At 40.9% G+C, this 15,685-nt stretch overlaps 1 protein-coding gene across 1 annotated transcript in view; it reads left to right on the top strand.

Annotated features, from left to right (window-relative positions):
- Itprid1 (ITPR interacting domain containing 1) overlaps positions 1–15,685 on the top strand; it is a 93,432-nt gene that overhangs the window by 66,255 nt on the left and 11,492 nt on the right. Inside the window, exons 9-10 of the mRNA XM_027429748.2 lie at positions 13,047–13,129; positions 13,556–14,719. Coding sequence (XP_027285549.2) covers positions 13,047–13,129; positions 13,556–14,719 — 1,247 coding nt within the window. The remainder of the gene's footprint in view (positions 1–13,046; positions 13,130–13,555; positions 14,720–15,685) is intronic.

Genomic DNA, 15,685 nt, shown 5'->3' with positions numbered 1-15,685 from the left:
TTCTGTTAATTCCCTGGTTGCTACACAGTCCGTGATAATAATGTGAGAATCCTACTTTACTTATGAGCACAAATATTTGGCATTTTTCAATCAATTTGCAAGCATTAACAGTTTGTTGTTAATATAGTGCTAACATTATCTTAACTTGATAATGGCTCCTAATTATGCCTTTCCTTGTTTTCTTAATGTGAATTATTATTAATTTAGGTTATTCCTATGGAAGTAGTAATTAGCATTTACACGCTGGTACCTAGTATTTTTAATAATTGTATTTGTAACTACTTGGAGGTCCATGGATGAAACATGTTTCTTTTTTAAGTTAAAAATTGAAGCAAACTTTTCTTAAAATGTCTTTAAACATATTTCCTTTATAAAGTTATTTTATAGAAGTAAAACTTTTGTCCTGGATTCCTAGGACAGAGACCTAAGACCCCCAACACATCAAGCCCCGTCACTTACTCCAGAAAAAATAATGGAGAAAGACACGAACTTAGTTTTCAGTGTGATATACAGGGAAGTCAGGGAAGATTAAGTCTCTCACCCTTTCTTGGGGGAAAACTGATATAAGATTTGCCTTTAAATCAGAGAAGAACCAGGAAGATTGCAAGAAGTAGGAATGACCAAACCAAGGTTGACTGGGCCACTACCTCAGTCCCCCCCCCCCACACACACACATAATCTTTTTGGTGTCAGGACATTGACAGGCTTCCCTGATGCTTAGAAGAATCTCTACTTGGTGTAGGCACCCAGGAAGCTGAGTTGCTATGGGGGTTACTCCAGAAAGCAATCTGCTTTTCAGGACATTTATATATTAGGCCTGTGATCCCAAAAATAGGACAACAATGCTCCCATGGAGTAATCTGTCTGGAAGAGTCTATTATTTTTGGAAAATGGAGGGCAGAACTTTTAGGTGCCACTCCAGGGATCAGGAACAACACCATACAAGCTGTCAATTGGCCAATTGTAGATTATAATGTCCCTGTAAATCTTGAAAATATTATAATTGTTTGATATTTCCAGCCTTGAAAAAATGGGTTACCAGTGGAAGATGGGTGTCTGCTATTTCACATGCTTGAGATAATACTTTGGGATTTTACCCAAAGCTAAAGGAGAGGCGACATACAATGAAGGCAAAAGTGCCAAGTTCTACCAGTGCTTACTCACCTGTCAGTCATCTGAGGGCCTGAGTGAAGAGCCAGTACTTGGACCAAATACAACCTCTAAGACTTTTTCAGAATCTCACCTGAAATTAAAAGTCATAATTCAGATTCAACTACAGTAGATACTAAGAAGACATTTTATTTATAGATTCTTGATAATGATAAAAATCTGTAGGAAACTTTAGGACTTGTTTTTAAAACTAGGTCTAAATCTATGATTTTTTTCCAATGTTACAAAGAATCCAACTTGATTCTAAAATCAAAGAACAGACAGAAGTTCAAGTGGGTTGCAAACTTGGCAAAAACATGTTCTGCCAAGAAATAAAAAGCAATTCAATCCAAAATATGCTACAGTGTTTGCTTCTTCTAGTTCTCCTTGTGCAAGTGCAAAGTCCAGAACAGGCCAGAGTATTATTCAGCTCAATACAATGTGCTCTACGAAGCTAAAGATACTTACATTGCTTATCTGAACTTCGAGGCTTGGCATCAACGGCTACTGTGCACTTTAAGTTCCAATCACACATGCACATGAGCAGTTCTCAACTTGTAGGTTGTGATCCCTTCAGGGGTCACATTACTCTCTCACAGGGGTCACATTTTAGATATCCTGCATATCAGATATTTTCCTTATGATTAATAACAGAAGCACAATTAGCATGCCATTGATGCACACTTATGGGATGAACCATAAGGCTGGTCATCCAGCCTTATGACTATGTGATCTGAATTCCAATCCTCAGGAGACATTCCTTGTGAATTATAAGTCTCTAAAAGATACATGCTGGCAAAAGTATTCTGAGGGCACTCTTTATTACTATAACAGTAAAGGGGCAATGACAGTAGTTTCTATTGCTGTCTATCTTATCTTTGACTTGTAGCTTCTATGCTGGGGGAGATCCTCAATGGCTGCACTGCTTTTCAGCTGGCTTCGCTGTCCACCCAGGTCCTGCATAGTAGCCAATCAACAAGTGGTGATTGTTCCATAAATAACCAATAATACTCAAATATATTTTATCTGAACTAAAAGTGACTAGTAAATCAATAGTGTAAAAAAAAAAGATAACACCAAAGACATCCTCCGGAGAATTATAAAAATATAAATAGGCAAGTAAGTTAGAGATAAGAGGATTAGATATTTAGATGCACATGGTAATGTCCCAGTCCTCTGTCTATCCCTCCTCTAAGCTTCTTTTTATTATAACAGGAGATGAGTTTGAATTACAGAAGAAAGACAGACTATTCCACAATTCCACATTTCCTGGTTGCTTTTCTAGACATAATAACCAGGCAAGAAAAGTATTCAAAGGGTATCTAATGAAAAAAAGTTTTAAAAGGGAGTCATTTGCTAAAATGAAATTCATGAAACTACAAAAAAAGGGGGGTATCTGAAGGTTTGTGAAATCACAAAGCCACTGCCCTCCTTAGGTCTGCAAGACCAGCAGATGCCTGTGAAGGGCCTTTGAAGAGAAACGTACAGGTGTTCCTTTCACGAATACACAGGATTTTCCAAAGGTTTTGTGGAAGAGGAGGCAAAGCCTAGGGCACAAACCAGGGCAGAAAATTACAAGAGTAGATGGTGACATGGGCACAGAAGGGTGATTAGAAAATAACTAAGGAACAGCTGGTCTCTTTAGGAAGCCCTCTGTCTCCCACTAGGCCATAGTTCATAGTTGTCCTTTAGAATACAATTAGAGAAGAGATCATAAACTTGACGTCTATTTATTTATTCATTTGTGTGGTCCTGGGAACCAAACTCAGGGCCCCTGCATGCCAAAGAAGCAGCAGAATCATAGCCTCCAAGTTCTTTAGCTTTGTATTGATTGTTCTCTCCTTTCTATCTTGAATTTTTGCTTTTGATGAACTGGATTGCCATGTAAAAGAAATAATTCTTCTTACTATTTGAACAACTTACAAATAACTTGCCAATCAACTAGTTAACTTGAACAACAATATCATTCAGTTTGCTTCACAAGAGGAAAACATGGAGTATTTACCAGTGGAACTTCAGTAGGCGAGTCAATATAGAAATTAAAATTACAACTAATGGTACTATGTGAGATAATAGGAAATTTAATCTTTCATAGTAGCAAGCTAGTTAGGATTTTAATTCACTTTTAATTCACTACTCATTTAATCCTTGGACCTCCTATTCCTCTGGCTTGAAATATGGGACAAACCCAGATCTAAATTAAAATTTATCATTACGTCACATTCCTCCCAAACAATGAATCAGACTTACTTCTCAAAATTGGATCTGCCCTCTTTGTTTTTATCTCAGGATGGCTGTCTATGTAGACAAAGAGGGTACTGTTTGAAGAATAAATTCATTTACTGTTCTATTTTCAGAATATTTATCTAGACTAAAATTCCAACTTGCTTTATTTAAAGGTCCTGCATGGCCAACTCTTCCTGGATTATTCCATTCCTTTAAGGCCTCTTGACCTCCCTCTGAGCAGAGGCATATCTCGTGGGTGAAGGGAGAGCAGACAGATGTCACTGGGTCATTCCTTGGCATGAATTACTTTGAAGAGTCCTTTTTTAAAAACAGTTTTCAAGGAGTGTAGCCATGGCATTTTTAAAAAAGAAAACAACATGAAGAGGTGCTAGAGAAAGCAGCATATACAAAGTATTGAAACATAGAATGGTCCATTTGTGGCCTCAGTGAAGAAGGCTTTTCTTGCTCAGTCACCTATCAGCAAGCCCTTACACCTCAGATAGCATGTCATGCAGAGCTGTGTTAGTTGTGTTTTAAAGTAGACATTTTATTACTCAAGAAATTTGTGGACTTCCAAGTTGGCATATGATGCAATAGTTCCTAGAAGCAAATGCTCAGGAGGCAGAGCACCCATTGTTTCTGACAAAGAAATGTCCACGTACACTAAAAGAGAGCAGCCTGAGTAAGAGGATGGACAAGGCAGCATCTAAAGGCTTCCAGCTCTACGAACATCACACAGGTGGAAGTCGCTATTCTCTAGAGAGAAACTACCAATAGTAACAGTGACTACGTAGAAAACTGTAGAACTTACCATAGAAAGCTGAATGGCTGAGGGAAAATTGTCAATGAAAACTGAATAGCGTTGAGCCAGTGCTTTCGATTTTTTGACATTCAATGTCAATAATTGTATCTGAAATATATTTGAATCTTATAGTAGCAGTATTTAAAATTAATAACATACTATACTATATGTTAAAATTAATAACATACATAGTATAAAACACAAAAGAAAAACGCAATCAAATAAAATATACTACAGTTGGCAAAAGAGCAAACATCGAAAAGGATAATGTAGCCAAATACAGAGTGCCAGACGGTATGGAGAGTGCTTCACTTCTCCTTAATCTTCCTTAAGTCTCCAGGAAAGCTGTTTGTGATGCGGCTCAAAAGCTGTCCTAGTGGGCCAGCAAGATGGATCCATGAAGAAAGGCACTTGCAGCCAAATCTGCTGAGCTGAGTTTGATCCTCAGAGCCCACGTGGTAGAAGGAAAGAACTGATGCCCTCTAGTCTCTGCCAATACACTGTGGCCCGTCCACTCACACACTCAGTAAATGAATGTAGAATAAACCAGTTCTACTTCAACATGAAAGTGTGGTCAGTATTTAAATACAACAGTAGAATGACATAAAGTAAAACTTGCATCCTGTATGTCACATGTGAGTGAGAGCCACCAATAAGGCTCAGCTGACAGAGACCCCACACTGGATTCCAGCTCAACAGAAAAGCGGTCCTGAGCTAAGAGTGATGCTTATTTTCAGAAAAAAATTGGAGATGTTCAGGGTGGGATGGCCATAGATTGTGCTGATTGTTCAGAACAGCTGTGGTTGGATTCTCATCCATGCAACATACTTTGGCTTCATCCTTCACTGTTGCAAACATAAAATCAAAAGCAACAGGACCAAATACACCTCAAAATAACCATGTCAGAAGGAATAAATACACCCAATGAAGAAAATAATTTAGAGCTCATTACAGTTTGATGTACACTTAAGGCAGCAAATGAAAGTGAAGAGCTAATTGAACGGTCAAAAATATAACAATTCAAGTAAAAAGAGACAGAGAGTATACTTTAAAAAGCATGTGCAGATTGTATTAAATAAGGGGAAATTCAGATGAGAGGCAGATGTATCACCTTCATTCTTAAAGAGAATGGGATTTAAAAAATAAATATTTGCTGGGCAGTGGTGGTGGTACACACCTTTAATCCCAGCACTCGGGAGGCAAAGACAGGTGAATCTCTGTAAGTTCAAGGCCAGCCTGGTCTACAGAGAGGACTACACAGGACTAAACAGAGAAACCATTAATAATAATAATAATAATAATAATAATAATAATAATAATAATAAATATTTAGCAAATAATATTGGGAGATGATCTCTGAATAGTAAAATTTTAAAATTTTTATTTTTAAATGATTTTTCATACAATATAGTTTGATTATATTCTTCCCCTCCCCTAGCTCCTCACACATATTCCTTCCCTCCCTACCCACTCAAATTCATGCTCTTTCTCTCTCTTAAAACAAAACAGAAAGCCTAAAACCAAACCAAGCCAAACAAAGAAAAAGCACAAAACAAACAGAAAGCATGGAATCCACTTTGTATTGGCCAAATCCGACTAAACATGAGCACCTTCCCTGGAGTGTAGTTGGTATATTCAGTGTCACTCCATGGAAGAAGACTGACTTGTGTTTCCAGTGACTAAGAAATGAGGCTATTCTGACTAAAGAATGAAGGAGAAACTGCTGGATGTGGAGCATTAAGAGAGAAAAGGAGAGGGAAAAACTTAAGCGTCAAGAGCTTGGAAAGCATCAGCTGAGTGCGTGCTGATGGAGGCGCTCAGATGTGCGGTAGAAAGCGCGCTACCCCGAGCTTCTGGCATGGACCGAAGCACTAGCTCGTCTCAGAAAGGTTCTTCCAAACCCTTTAACAGGCCATCCTTTCTTCAATTCCAGGAACAAAGCCAAGGCAGAGGAGCTCATGAGAGCAGGCTCTTTGCTGGCACTGTAAGGTCTCTAGGGCAATGCAAGACCCGAGAGGTCGGTCACAGTGCACGTCTCCATGCTGTATTAACAAGGACTTGACTCGCAGCATGAATGTTTGGGAAAAGCCGAGATGGCACATATATTTCAAAATGGAAGTCAGACTACCCATGACAGAACGAACCTCGAACCTCGATCTCACAGGAGCCAAAACAAATCTCACAGAGATGCAAGCTGAGTCATTCATTTAGTTTTCAAAACAAGGATAGATAGATCTGAGAATAACCAAATACTGAGGACACATTTCTGACCTGCCTGTGAGTGAAGCTTAACTATACAGAGAACCACTCTTCCTTGTTCCGTGCTGGCTCCTGAAGCTAGATTTGGGGGTTTGATAAGAGCTTATTCAAAAATACAAGGGACAGATGACCTGGAAACCCTGTCCTGGGAGGGTGGACTTAAGGAGCCCTGGAGGCGAGGAGAAATGTCTCTAAAGCCAAAGAGCCATCTTCAGAGGCGCTCACACAGTCTGTCTGGCCAGACAACAGGAAGTCCTGCAGATCGGGGGTCTCTACTACAGAGCCCTTTCTAAAGGTGTGATTCCCTGACGCATAGGAGTAATCCCCTACCAGCAGAACGCATGAACTAGCTGGAAGACAGCTCTAAGGCAGCCCCTAGAACAGTGGTCCTCAACCGTCCTGATGCTGACCCGCGACCATAAAATCATTCTCTTGCTATTTCATAGCTGTCATCTTGCTACTGTTATAAATTGTAATGTAAATACCTGTATTTTCCGGTGGTCTTAGGCGACCCCCGTGAAAGGGTCACTCGATCCCCTAAGGGTCGAGACCCACAGCTTAAGAACCACTGCTCTAGCAGGTCTTGCAGCCTACAGTGGTAGGTCACTCCGTTTTGAATTCTTGTGTGTGGGGACCTGAAGTCAGAAACATAAAGGTGTTCTGAAGCATTTGAAATTAAAAATGTTAAATTCCTTTGTGATAGCCACTGCAGTACGAACACTCCTCACTGCTTCCTGTTGGGCAAAGCAGCCGCTGCTCCTCTCTGGCTTCCTACCCCCTCTGAGACCATCTGCTTTTGCCTCATCCGTAAAAAGTCCACACTAGTTCTAAGACATGTGTGTGACTCAGCCTCACCGCCGAGCCGTCCCAGAATTTTCTACCCTGAAACAATGAATGAGCTAGTCACTTGGCAATTAAATAGGTAATGTAAAATCGATTGGCGTGAATGGCTAAATCCCAAAGTCTAAGGTTACAAATTGTCTTGTTCTGTACGATTTCTGCATACTTCCCGTCCCTAGATACCCCCTTTCTGTTCATCTCTTTCCAATTTACAGTACAACTCCTTACTCCTTTTGCTTCCTGAGATCCTCTGAACTCTGCCATTTTGAATGCAACTCGGGTGCTTTTGCTATTGACACAGTCCAGAAAGGTGGCTCCTTTAGTTAGAAGGTCTTGGCAGAGCCCTGGCTCCTCCGTGGTTGGTGTAATGCTGCCATCTGGTGGTCATTTTGACAAAGTGCCTGAGGCGTCCATCTTCCCTGGCAGAGCAATGTTAACACAAGTACAGCAGTCCTGCCTGTAACTGAAAAGGTAAAACACAGAAGGCAATTGTGCACTTCAAAAGTTGACTTCTAATGAGTGTTAATGCTATCCACAACAGCCATGAATAGTGTTAACAGTTATAGCAACGGAGCTGAATTATAATGGTTAAAATGATGCTCCTTGGGAGGAAGTTCCTGTAGCTGGACAATATATTTATGTATTCATTGTTTCACACATGTATAACTGAGCATTAACATCCCAACATCGTAATAGCTCCTAAGTAGGAGAATGGGAGCCGGAAGCTGGTAGATCTGGCTATAAATCTTCCAGATGAGTCAGTTGGGTGTTCTAATGGGATGTCAGTAAAATATATTGAGAGTTTAGCCTCTTTAAGCCATGGGACAAACAGAGTTGAGGAACAAGCAGTTGGTGAGGGCAAGAAGAAACTAACAGAGTTTTTGGTGGTGAAGGTCTCATTTTATCTAATTGATTTAGAATTGGGAACAGAGGGAACAGAAGTTTTGGTGATAAGCCCTTACTAGAAGAAGAAAAAAAAGAAACTTCAGGAAGCAAGGTAGAAAAACAAGGCCCCAGTGGCTGCTCTTCCAGAGGTCCTGAGTTCAGTTCCCAGCAACCATATGGTGGCTCACAACCATCTGTAATTAGATCTGGTGCTCTTTTCTGGCCTGCAGGTAGACATGCAGGCAGAATACTGTATACTAAATAAACAAAATCTTGAAAAGGAAAAAAAAAAAGAAAAAGAAAAACAAGGTATCCACTTAGCAGGTTGGGCCAGAGCTGTGGCTCCTTGAAAGTGAGTGCCCACAGAAAGTACCCTAGCAGTAGGCACCTGCTCCAGTTCTCCCAGACTTGATTTGGCAGGCTTCAGGGACTGGGTGGGATGGCCAGCTGTGCTAATCCCACTTCTGTAACTCTTCAAAAGCCATATTCTTGTTCCGGAAGTCAAGCCCTCCTGTGTGTTAACTTGAAGGTGGCAGTGATAAATGATGCTCATTTGTATTTGTCTGTTTGCTTAATAATCCATCATAGCTATCCAGAGCTAGGTGATTTCTCATCCTTTATCTTTACTTAACCCCTTCAGCCCTAAGGGAAAGTTTAAAATGAGCAAATCCAGCACCTAGGGGTTGATAGTTACTGAAACCCCCTTGCAAGGGGCAAAGATCTTAGTCTCCTTAAGACATTAACCCCTCTGTAAACTGGCCCACAGTTCCTTTAAATCTCTCAGAATGACTCAGGATGCACACATTTGACTTCTAAAGCAAACACAAAATGAAAACCATCTCTTCCTGAGAGAATCATGCCCAATCGTGTTGTTAAGTCTCACCACGGAAGTGAAATCTCAGTATGGCCCTTTGTTAGGTATAATTAAATTCCAGAGATTTCACTTAAGTGACACTTAACAATTATGCAATTTAGTTGAGCATAGTTAATGGAAGGTAGCTGTTGTTAATACCACAAATACACACCCATTAGGACAAATGACTCCTATGATGTAGAGACATTTAGAGCTTTTGAGTATTTACAGAGAGTCCCCCATGTCCAGAAGAGCTTTGTTCATCTGCAAACCTTGGACTGAAACTATTAGAAATATGAAGTATATATTAAGTATGTAGACTTTTCCCTTTGCTGTCCCTTAAACTATACAGTATAACAACTTTTATATACCATTTAAATTATATCAGATATTGTACGTAATCTAAGATGACTCACGAGGCAAGGAAGGCTGTGTATATGTTGCATGCTGGTATTGTGGCATTTTGAGTAACAGATTTCAGTATCTAGAGATTTGGGTATTCTGAGAGGTGGAGTTCCTTGGAACCAATCAGCTGTAGATCTCAAGGACAAAAGTATTTCCCCTTGTACCAGGTTGTTAGAGACATCACTTCCTCTGAGCATTTATTTGACTGGTTCCTGCCATATAACCTGTAATAGTACTGATGCTCATAGATTCATAGGTTTTTGTATTTTGCATCCCACACTATATTGTTCCCATTTCTGTTTACTTAGTCAATTCCCCCACACACACAGCTGGGGCTCAAACCCAGGGCTTTAACAATGCTAAGCAGTTAACTACTCAACCACTGGGTTTGCCCCCAGTCTTCAGTTGTCTTCAGGAGTTAAATGCCTTCAGTGTCTATCCTCAAAAGGAGTCATTCACCTATCTTTTTCTTGGACTATTTTCAAAGCTAACGCTCATTCTGCTTTTATCTATGTTCACTGTGCATGTAATATGGGCTTGACTTTAAGGCTTTTTCTCTTCATTGTTCGTGTTGAATAATTTGTTTCTGATGAACCTTGGTAAACTTTTCTTCATGTTCTGTGTGTTAGGGTTTGTTTCTGTCAAACATTTCAATTGTTTTCGTTGCTCTTTGGAATTTCCCAGTTATTAGTATATCCAAAGAGGTTTCACATTGCACTGATGTGGTTTTCACCACTTAAAATCTTGTTTTCTATATTTGATTTAGAGTCATCTTTATAGTTATGTCTTCTTTTCATTAGTGTTTTTCTCAAAGAGTCTTTAATTTGCTTTTATTCTTATCAATTATAAACTATCATAAACAGTATAATTTTCATCTTTAATTTGATTCAGGTCTCTAAACACATACACACACACACACACACACACACACACACACACACACACACACACACCTTCAATGTCTTCACTTAACACATTTCATCATATCCCTAGACTCTTGGCCATATGGCATATAGTCATAAGTGTCTTAATGTCCTTGTCTGATCATTCTAACATTATCACTAATTCCTGATTGGTTTCCATTTGTCAGTTTTTCCCCTCCCTGTTTGGGTCATAGTTACCTGTTTCTTTTGTAGTTCATTATATTTCTTCATTGACATTTTTATTCAGGATATAATGCATGTTGATCATTCCTCTTCACCAGCTCTTATCTCCCTCCCCACCCTCTTACCTACAAATATTTCCCACACATCCCTGTCTTTTTGTTGTTGTGTTGTATTGTGTTTTGTGACCTGCTGTGTTTCATAAGGGCCGTCTGCATGGCCATAGGTTTGGAGTTGCTTATCGAAGGGTGAGCAACATTTCACAAGTCTGGTATCTTGTAGGAGATGCTAAGTGGTGTAGATTTAATTTTGCCTGTGGTAAGTATTGCTGCATTCCTAGAAAGCTATTCTCAAGCTTCTTTATGAGGCAGAGTTGAGTTACCAGGAAACACTCTGATGCAATTGAGTCTTATTTTTAAGTCAGTATTAAGGAACCAGAACCCGTTTATTCCCAGGCTACTTATTCCTCACCTCCAAGTCAGAACCTTCACTGTGCTATGTGAATTATGGAGTTTTCTAATATGGCAGGTGGGAATGATGCCCTATTCTTGGCCCTGGTTTGAGCTTTGTCTCCTTCAGTTCTTTCAGATGGCTCCTCCCCTATGTTGGAGCAGAGCTCAAGAAGGACCCTAGAATTCTTCCTCCACAGAACTGTCCTCCTGCCTGACAAGCCCTCAATGGTTCAATCTTGCTGGAGTCTTCACTCTGCTTCCTTTACTAAAGTGTCTTCCAAGCCTCCCCATGAGCTCCTGTTCCTATACCAAGGCTTGTAAACTAGAGGCAGAAATGTGGGTAACCATGGAGCTCACATCACTGAACCTGCTTAGTTACTGCTCTCATGAGTTGCTGTCTGCTGTCCTAACACATAACAAAAACAATTTTTCATATGATTTATCCAGGATCTGATTGTTTCTGGAGACAGAGAAATTCTAGTCCCTATTACTCCAGCTTGCCAAAAGCTGAAGTCCTTTTAAGGTCAATTTTGGGTGAATATTGCCATATTTTATCCTTGACAGCACAAGGAGTGATGGTTATGGCAAAGAAACTGTTAGCTCAAAATTTTCCTTTGAATTCCTCAGTCTCATCCAGGTTCAGCAGTTATGTCTATTGATTCCTAGCTTTTAAATTTCTTGAGTCTGAATTAAAGGATATGAGATTTGAAGATCCTGATTATCAAAAGGCCAGCATTCTTATTTCTGCTTTGACCTGAGGAAAATGAGCTAGACATGGGCTGACTGGACCTGGGAGACCACTTCTGCTTTGTCAGGCACATGGCAGTTAAGACTGGCTTCCTCTCACTATGGGAAGAAAGCATTGATGTTCATGAAAGCATCCTCAAGACTCTATCTGGAAAACCTAAGCAGTGTCTAAGAGCTTTGAGCTTTTCTTCAGCAGTTAGGTGTCCAAGCAATAGAAAAGCATGTGTTTCTCACTTAGATATCTGCCAGACATCTAAGCATCATAGCTATCAAAAATCACTTTTTTTTACCAACTTCCAGACTCACTCTTTGTCTTTTTTCCCAGAGAAAATAAGGCTTTATAGTGTAAACAAGAGTTACTAGAGAAGAATAGGAATCCAATAATTTGGGCTAGAGTGAAACTCAGTTAACAGAGTATTTACTTGCATGCATGAAGTCCTGTATTTGCTCCACAGCACTGCATAAAACTGAGTTGCTAAGTATAAAGGTGTAGTCCAAGCATTCAGGGGTTAGAGACAAGAGCATGAGATGTTCAAGGCCATCCCCAGCTTGGCTACATAGTGAATTTGAGGCCAGCCTGCAATGTGAGATCTTGCCTCAAAATACAAAGCCATAGTTTAATCTTTAGTACAGTGACTTGCTATCAGGCACCTGTTCTTTCAACTCCATCACAACACAGCACAGCACAGCACAGCACAGCACAACATAATAAAACATAGCACAACACAGCCCAGCCAACACAACACAACCTAGCACAGCACAACACTACATATGATGTAGACAACATGTACTTATGATGCCTGAAAATCCTAGCCTGTCCACATACCATTGTTCTTTCTCTGCCATATCCGGTGTTTCATGGTAACAAAAGCAACAGTCTACACTAGGAGGTGGCCTTATATAGTCTTAGAATTAGAGTCCAGGAAAAGTTAGAAGAGGGTTTATATCTAAAACTTAGTTAAAGGAGAAAATATATATCTGCACATATATTCCATATTAGTGTGTTATTGTTTTATTAATGTGACATTTAGGGGCATATGCACTTCTTGGATCTTCTTGTTTCTAGTAAAGATTCAGCTCACAATCCATTGTATTACATTATAAGAAGTAAGTTCTTCTACTGGGTCATGTTTTACTCTTGTATTGTAGATAAAGTTTTACATGAGATTTCTGATATTTGAGAATAAATGTCTTTGGAAGTCCCCCCATTGGGGCCTTCATGGTCAGACCATAGAAGATCTCTAATGTGCCATGCATATTTGCTCTTGGTCTTCTGGGCAGCATGTTTTCATTTGCCTAACCACCAGGTCTCTTTCTCCCCACAGGCACCCGAGTGGGCAGAACAAACAGCTGTCAGTCAGATAGCAGTGGGTTTTTGGAGGAGCTGCCAGAGCCCCATTCCCTCCAGGTAAGGGGTGCTGGATTGGGGTGCTGGATGCTTGCTATATACATTTCATTCCTATCAATCACCCCCAGTCATACCCTCACTCCTAGAGTACTTGGAAGGATGAGTCCACACTATACACACACACACACACACACACACACACACACACACACACACACACACAATATCAGTCAGCAAAGAATGATAAAATCACAGTAGACCAAGTGCCAGGATGCTTACCTTTCCTCTCCTTTCTCTTTTGTTTGTTTTTTTTTTTTTTTTCTAAATTATGAGCTGAACATCCTAAGGAAGAGGCGGTACGTGAAGCAGTCATTTGTTATGATTTCACATTTATAGCCTGTGCTCATGACTTCTGTGTCACTGGTTACATTCCATGTAACATTGCTGCATCTTCCTCATTCTTTCCCATGTCGGTTTCTCCTGCAGGTGTCTTCCTTGCCAGGCAGCCACAGTCCCACTGAGTGTAGAGGTAGCAAACCAAGCAATCAGAGTCATAGCCCAGCACCATGGCAAGACTGTCAGCAAGAGTCCAATGGCTCTAAATCCAAGAGCATGGTGAGCTCATCTTTGTCAAGCCAAGGTGGGAGTATCTTGGAAGGAAAAGTCTCAGGACCTGTGGAGGAGGAAGAACTTCAACTTGAGATCATGAAGAGGTCACCAGAAAGACTCAACCCAGATATGACCCTCACCAAGACCATGATGGTGGGAGAATACCCAGGGAGTGCTGTTGAAACTGTAGCCACTTCTACATGTGATAATCCAATGGGGATCATGGTGACTCATGTCACAGAAAAGGAAGACAGGTCTCTGAGGCATCAGGGTACCGGGAAAATGCTGATACAAAGGCATCACTCTGAGTCACCAAGGTCGTCCGGGATTGATCAGCCTCCAGACAATTTCTATAATGTGGACTCTGAGGTCCCAGGAACAGAGGACAGCAGCAAGGTCTGCCCTGACATCAAGCAAAGCTCAGTGGTGCCAGAGAGGCTAGCGCAGCACAGAGGAGCCATGCCCTATAAAGGTGACCTTGTTCATAGCTCTGAGAAGTCAATTCCCCACCTTGATAAGCCAACTGGAGATGCTCCCACTGACTCAAGTGCTGCCAGCTCTTGGTCTGAGACAACCCAGATGTCCTGCAATCTGGTGTCAGCTGCTCACAGTGTTGCAGACTTAGGAACCAACTATAAAGGAACATCTTTAGAATGCAGTCCACATGACCCTGTTAATACCACAGACCTGAGACTGCAGACAGAAACAAAGCAAGTCAATGATGTCGCTGTTCAAACTTGTGCATATGAATGGGAGCCCAGGCCCTCACATAATAAGGCCTCAATTCATAGGCCCTGGCCCTTCACCAAATCCATCTCTTTGGACACAGGTTTTCCTAGCACCTCCCCAACAGACCTCATACCTGCCCACTGTTGTGTCTGCTGTCATATCTGTCCCAACTGCCAGGGGAGGAGGCAAAGCCCTGGCCCAGAACCCTCTCTTTGCAGGCATTGCCTGTACTCACATACAGAGGATCCTGAAGCCAGGTTCATGAAGACATTGAAAATACTTCGGGACACTACTGTGAGGGACTTGTGTTCTGTAAGTGTTTCCTCTACAAAGTGGGGAAGGCAGATGCACCAACCGTGCCTCTAGCATCATAGAGATGGTGTTCATCTTCTTTAATGGCAGAGAAAACTCAGGGTATAACTCTTGTTTTCAAACAAGAGTGTTTGTTGAGTGTTTTATAGTTTATGAGAATGACTCATATGTTTAAGGTTATAACACTAATGGACCTGTCTCATCTCCAAGTCAGTCTAGCTGAGAAGTTCTGGGCTTTAAATTATGGGCTAGATAATCTTGCTTGGGCCATTTAGTGTCTCTGAAACTGTCATATAAAACAATGGCATGAGTACTGTGGATGCAACTCAGTGGTATAGTACTTGCTTAAACTCTTGGGTTTAATTCCAGGAACCATGAAATGTATTCATTCATACATACATGTATACATTTGTAGGGAATTGATTCATTCCATTGCCATAAAAATATTTTGGAATGAAATAAAGGTTTGTGAAGCACTCAACATAATTATAGACCCATCACAATATTTAACACCAAGAACAGTATTTAACATCAAGGCAGTATTAATTGATAGGGTTAAGACCCCCAGAGGCTCAGGCCTCCAGGATCTTAGCCCAGGACAGCAGTTGAACGCTTGATCACCAGGCAGAGTCGAAAGCTTGATACAAACTGCATGAGGCTTTATTAAAGTTGTTTAATGAGCTAACTCCAGGTTAGCTCGGGCCTTTCATCCATCCATCATGGCGGATGGCTAGGAAAGACAGCTTGAAGCGTCTGCATAGAGATCTTAAAGGGCAGTGTAAGGGAAGTGTCTAGGGGTATGCACAGGGTCAGGATTGGTGTGCCTCCAGGCTTGGAGGGCTTGCCCTGGGTTTATTGGTCAACTGGTTGTTATGGCCCATAGGCCCTCCCAGGGTGGTTGCTATGCTCTGTACGACATTGCTGTGCACTTGTCCGTAAAGCATACCCAGAACCATAAAGCATAGC

This window comes from Cricetulus griseus, chromosome 8, assembly GCF_003668045.3.
Source record: "Cricetulus griseus strain 17A/GY chromosome 8, alternate assembly CriGri-PICRH-1.0, whole genome shotgun sequence".
Classification (NCBI taxonomy): Eukaryota; Metazoa; Chordata; class Mammalia; order Rodentia; family Cricetidae; genus Cricetulus; species Cricetulus griseus.
Note: the sequence above shows the minus strand (reverse complement) of the source record. Positions and strands in the feature narration are given on the sequence as shown.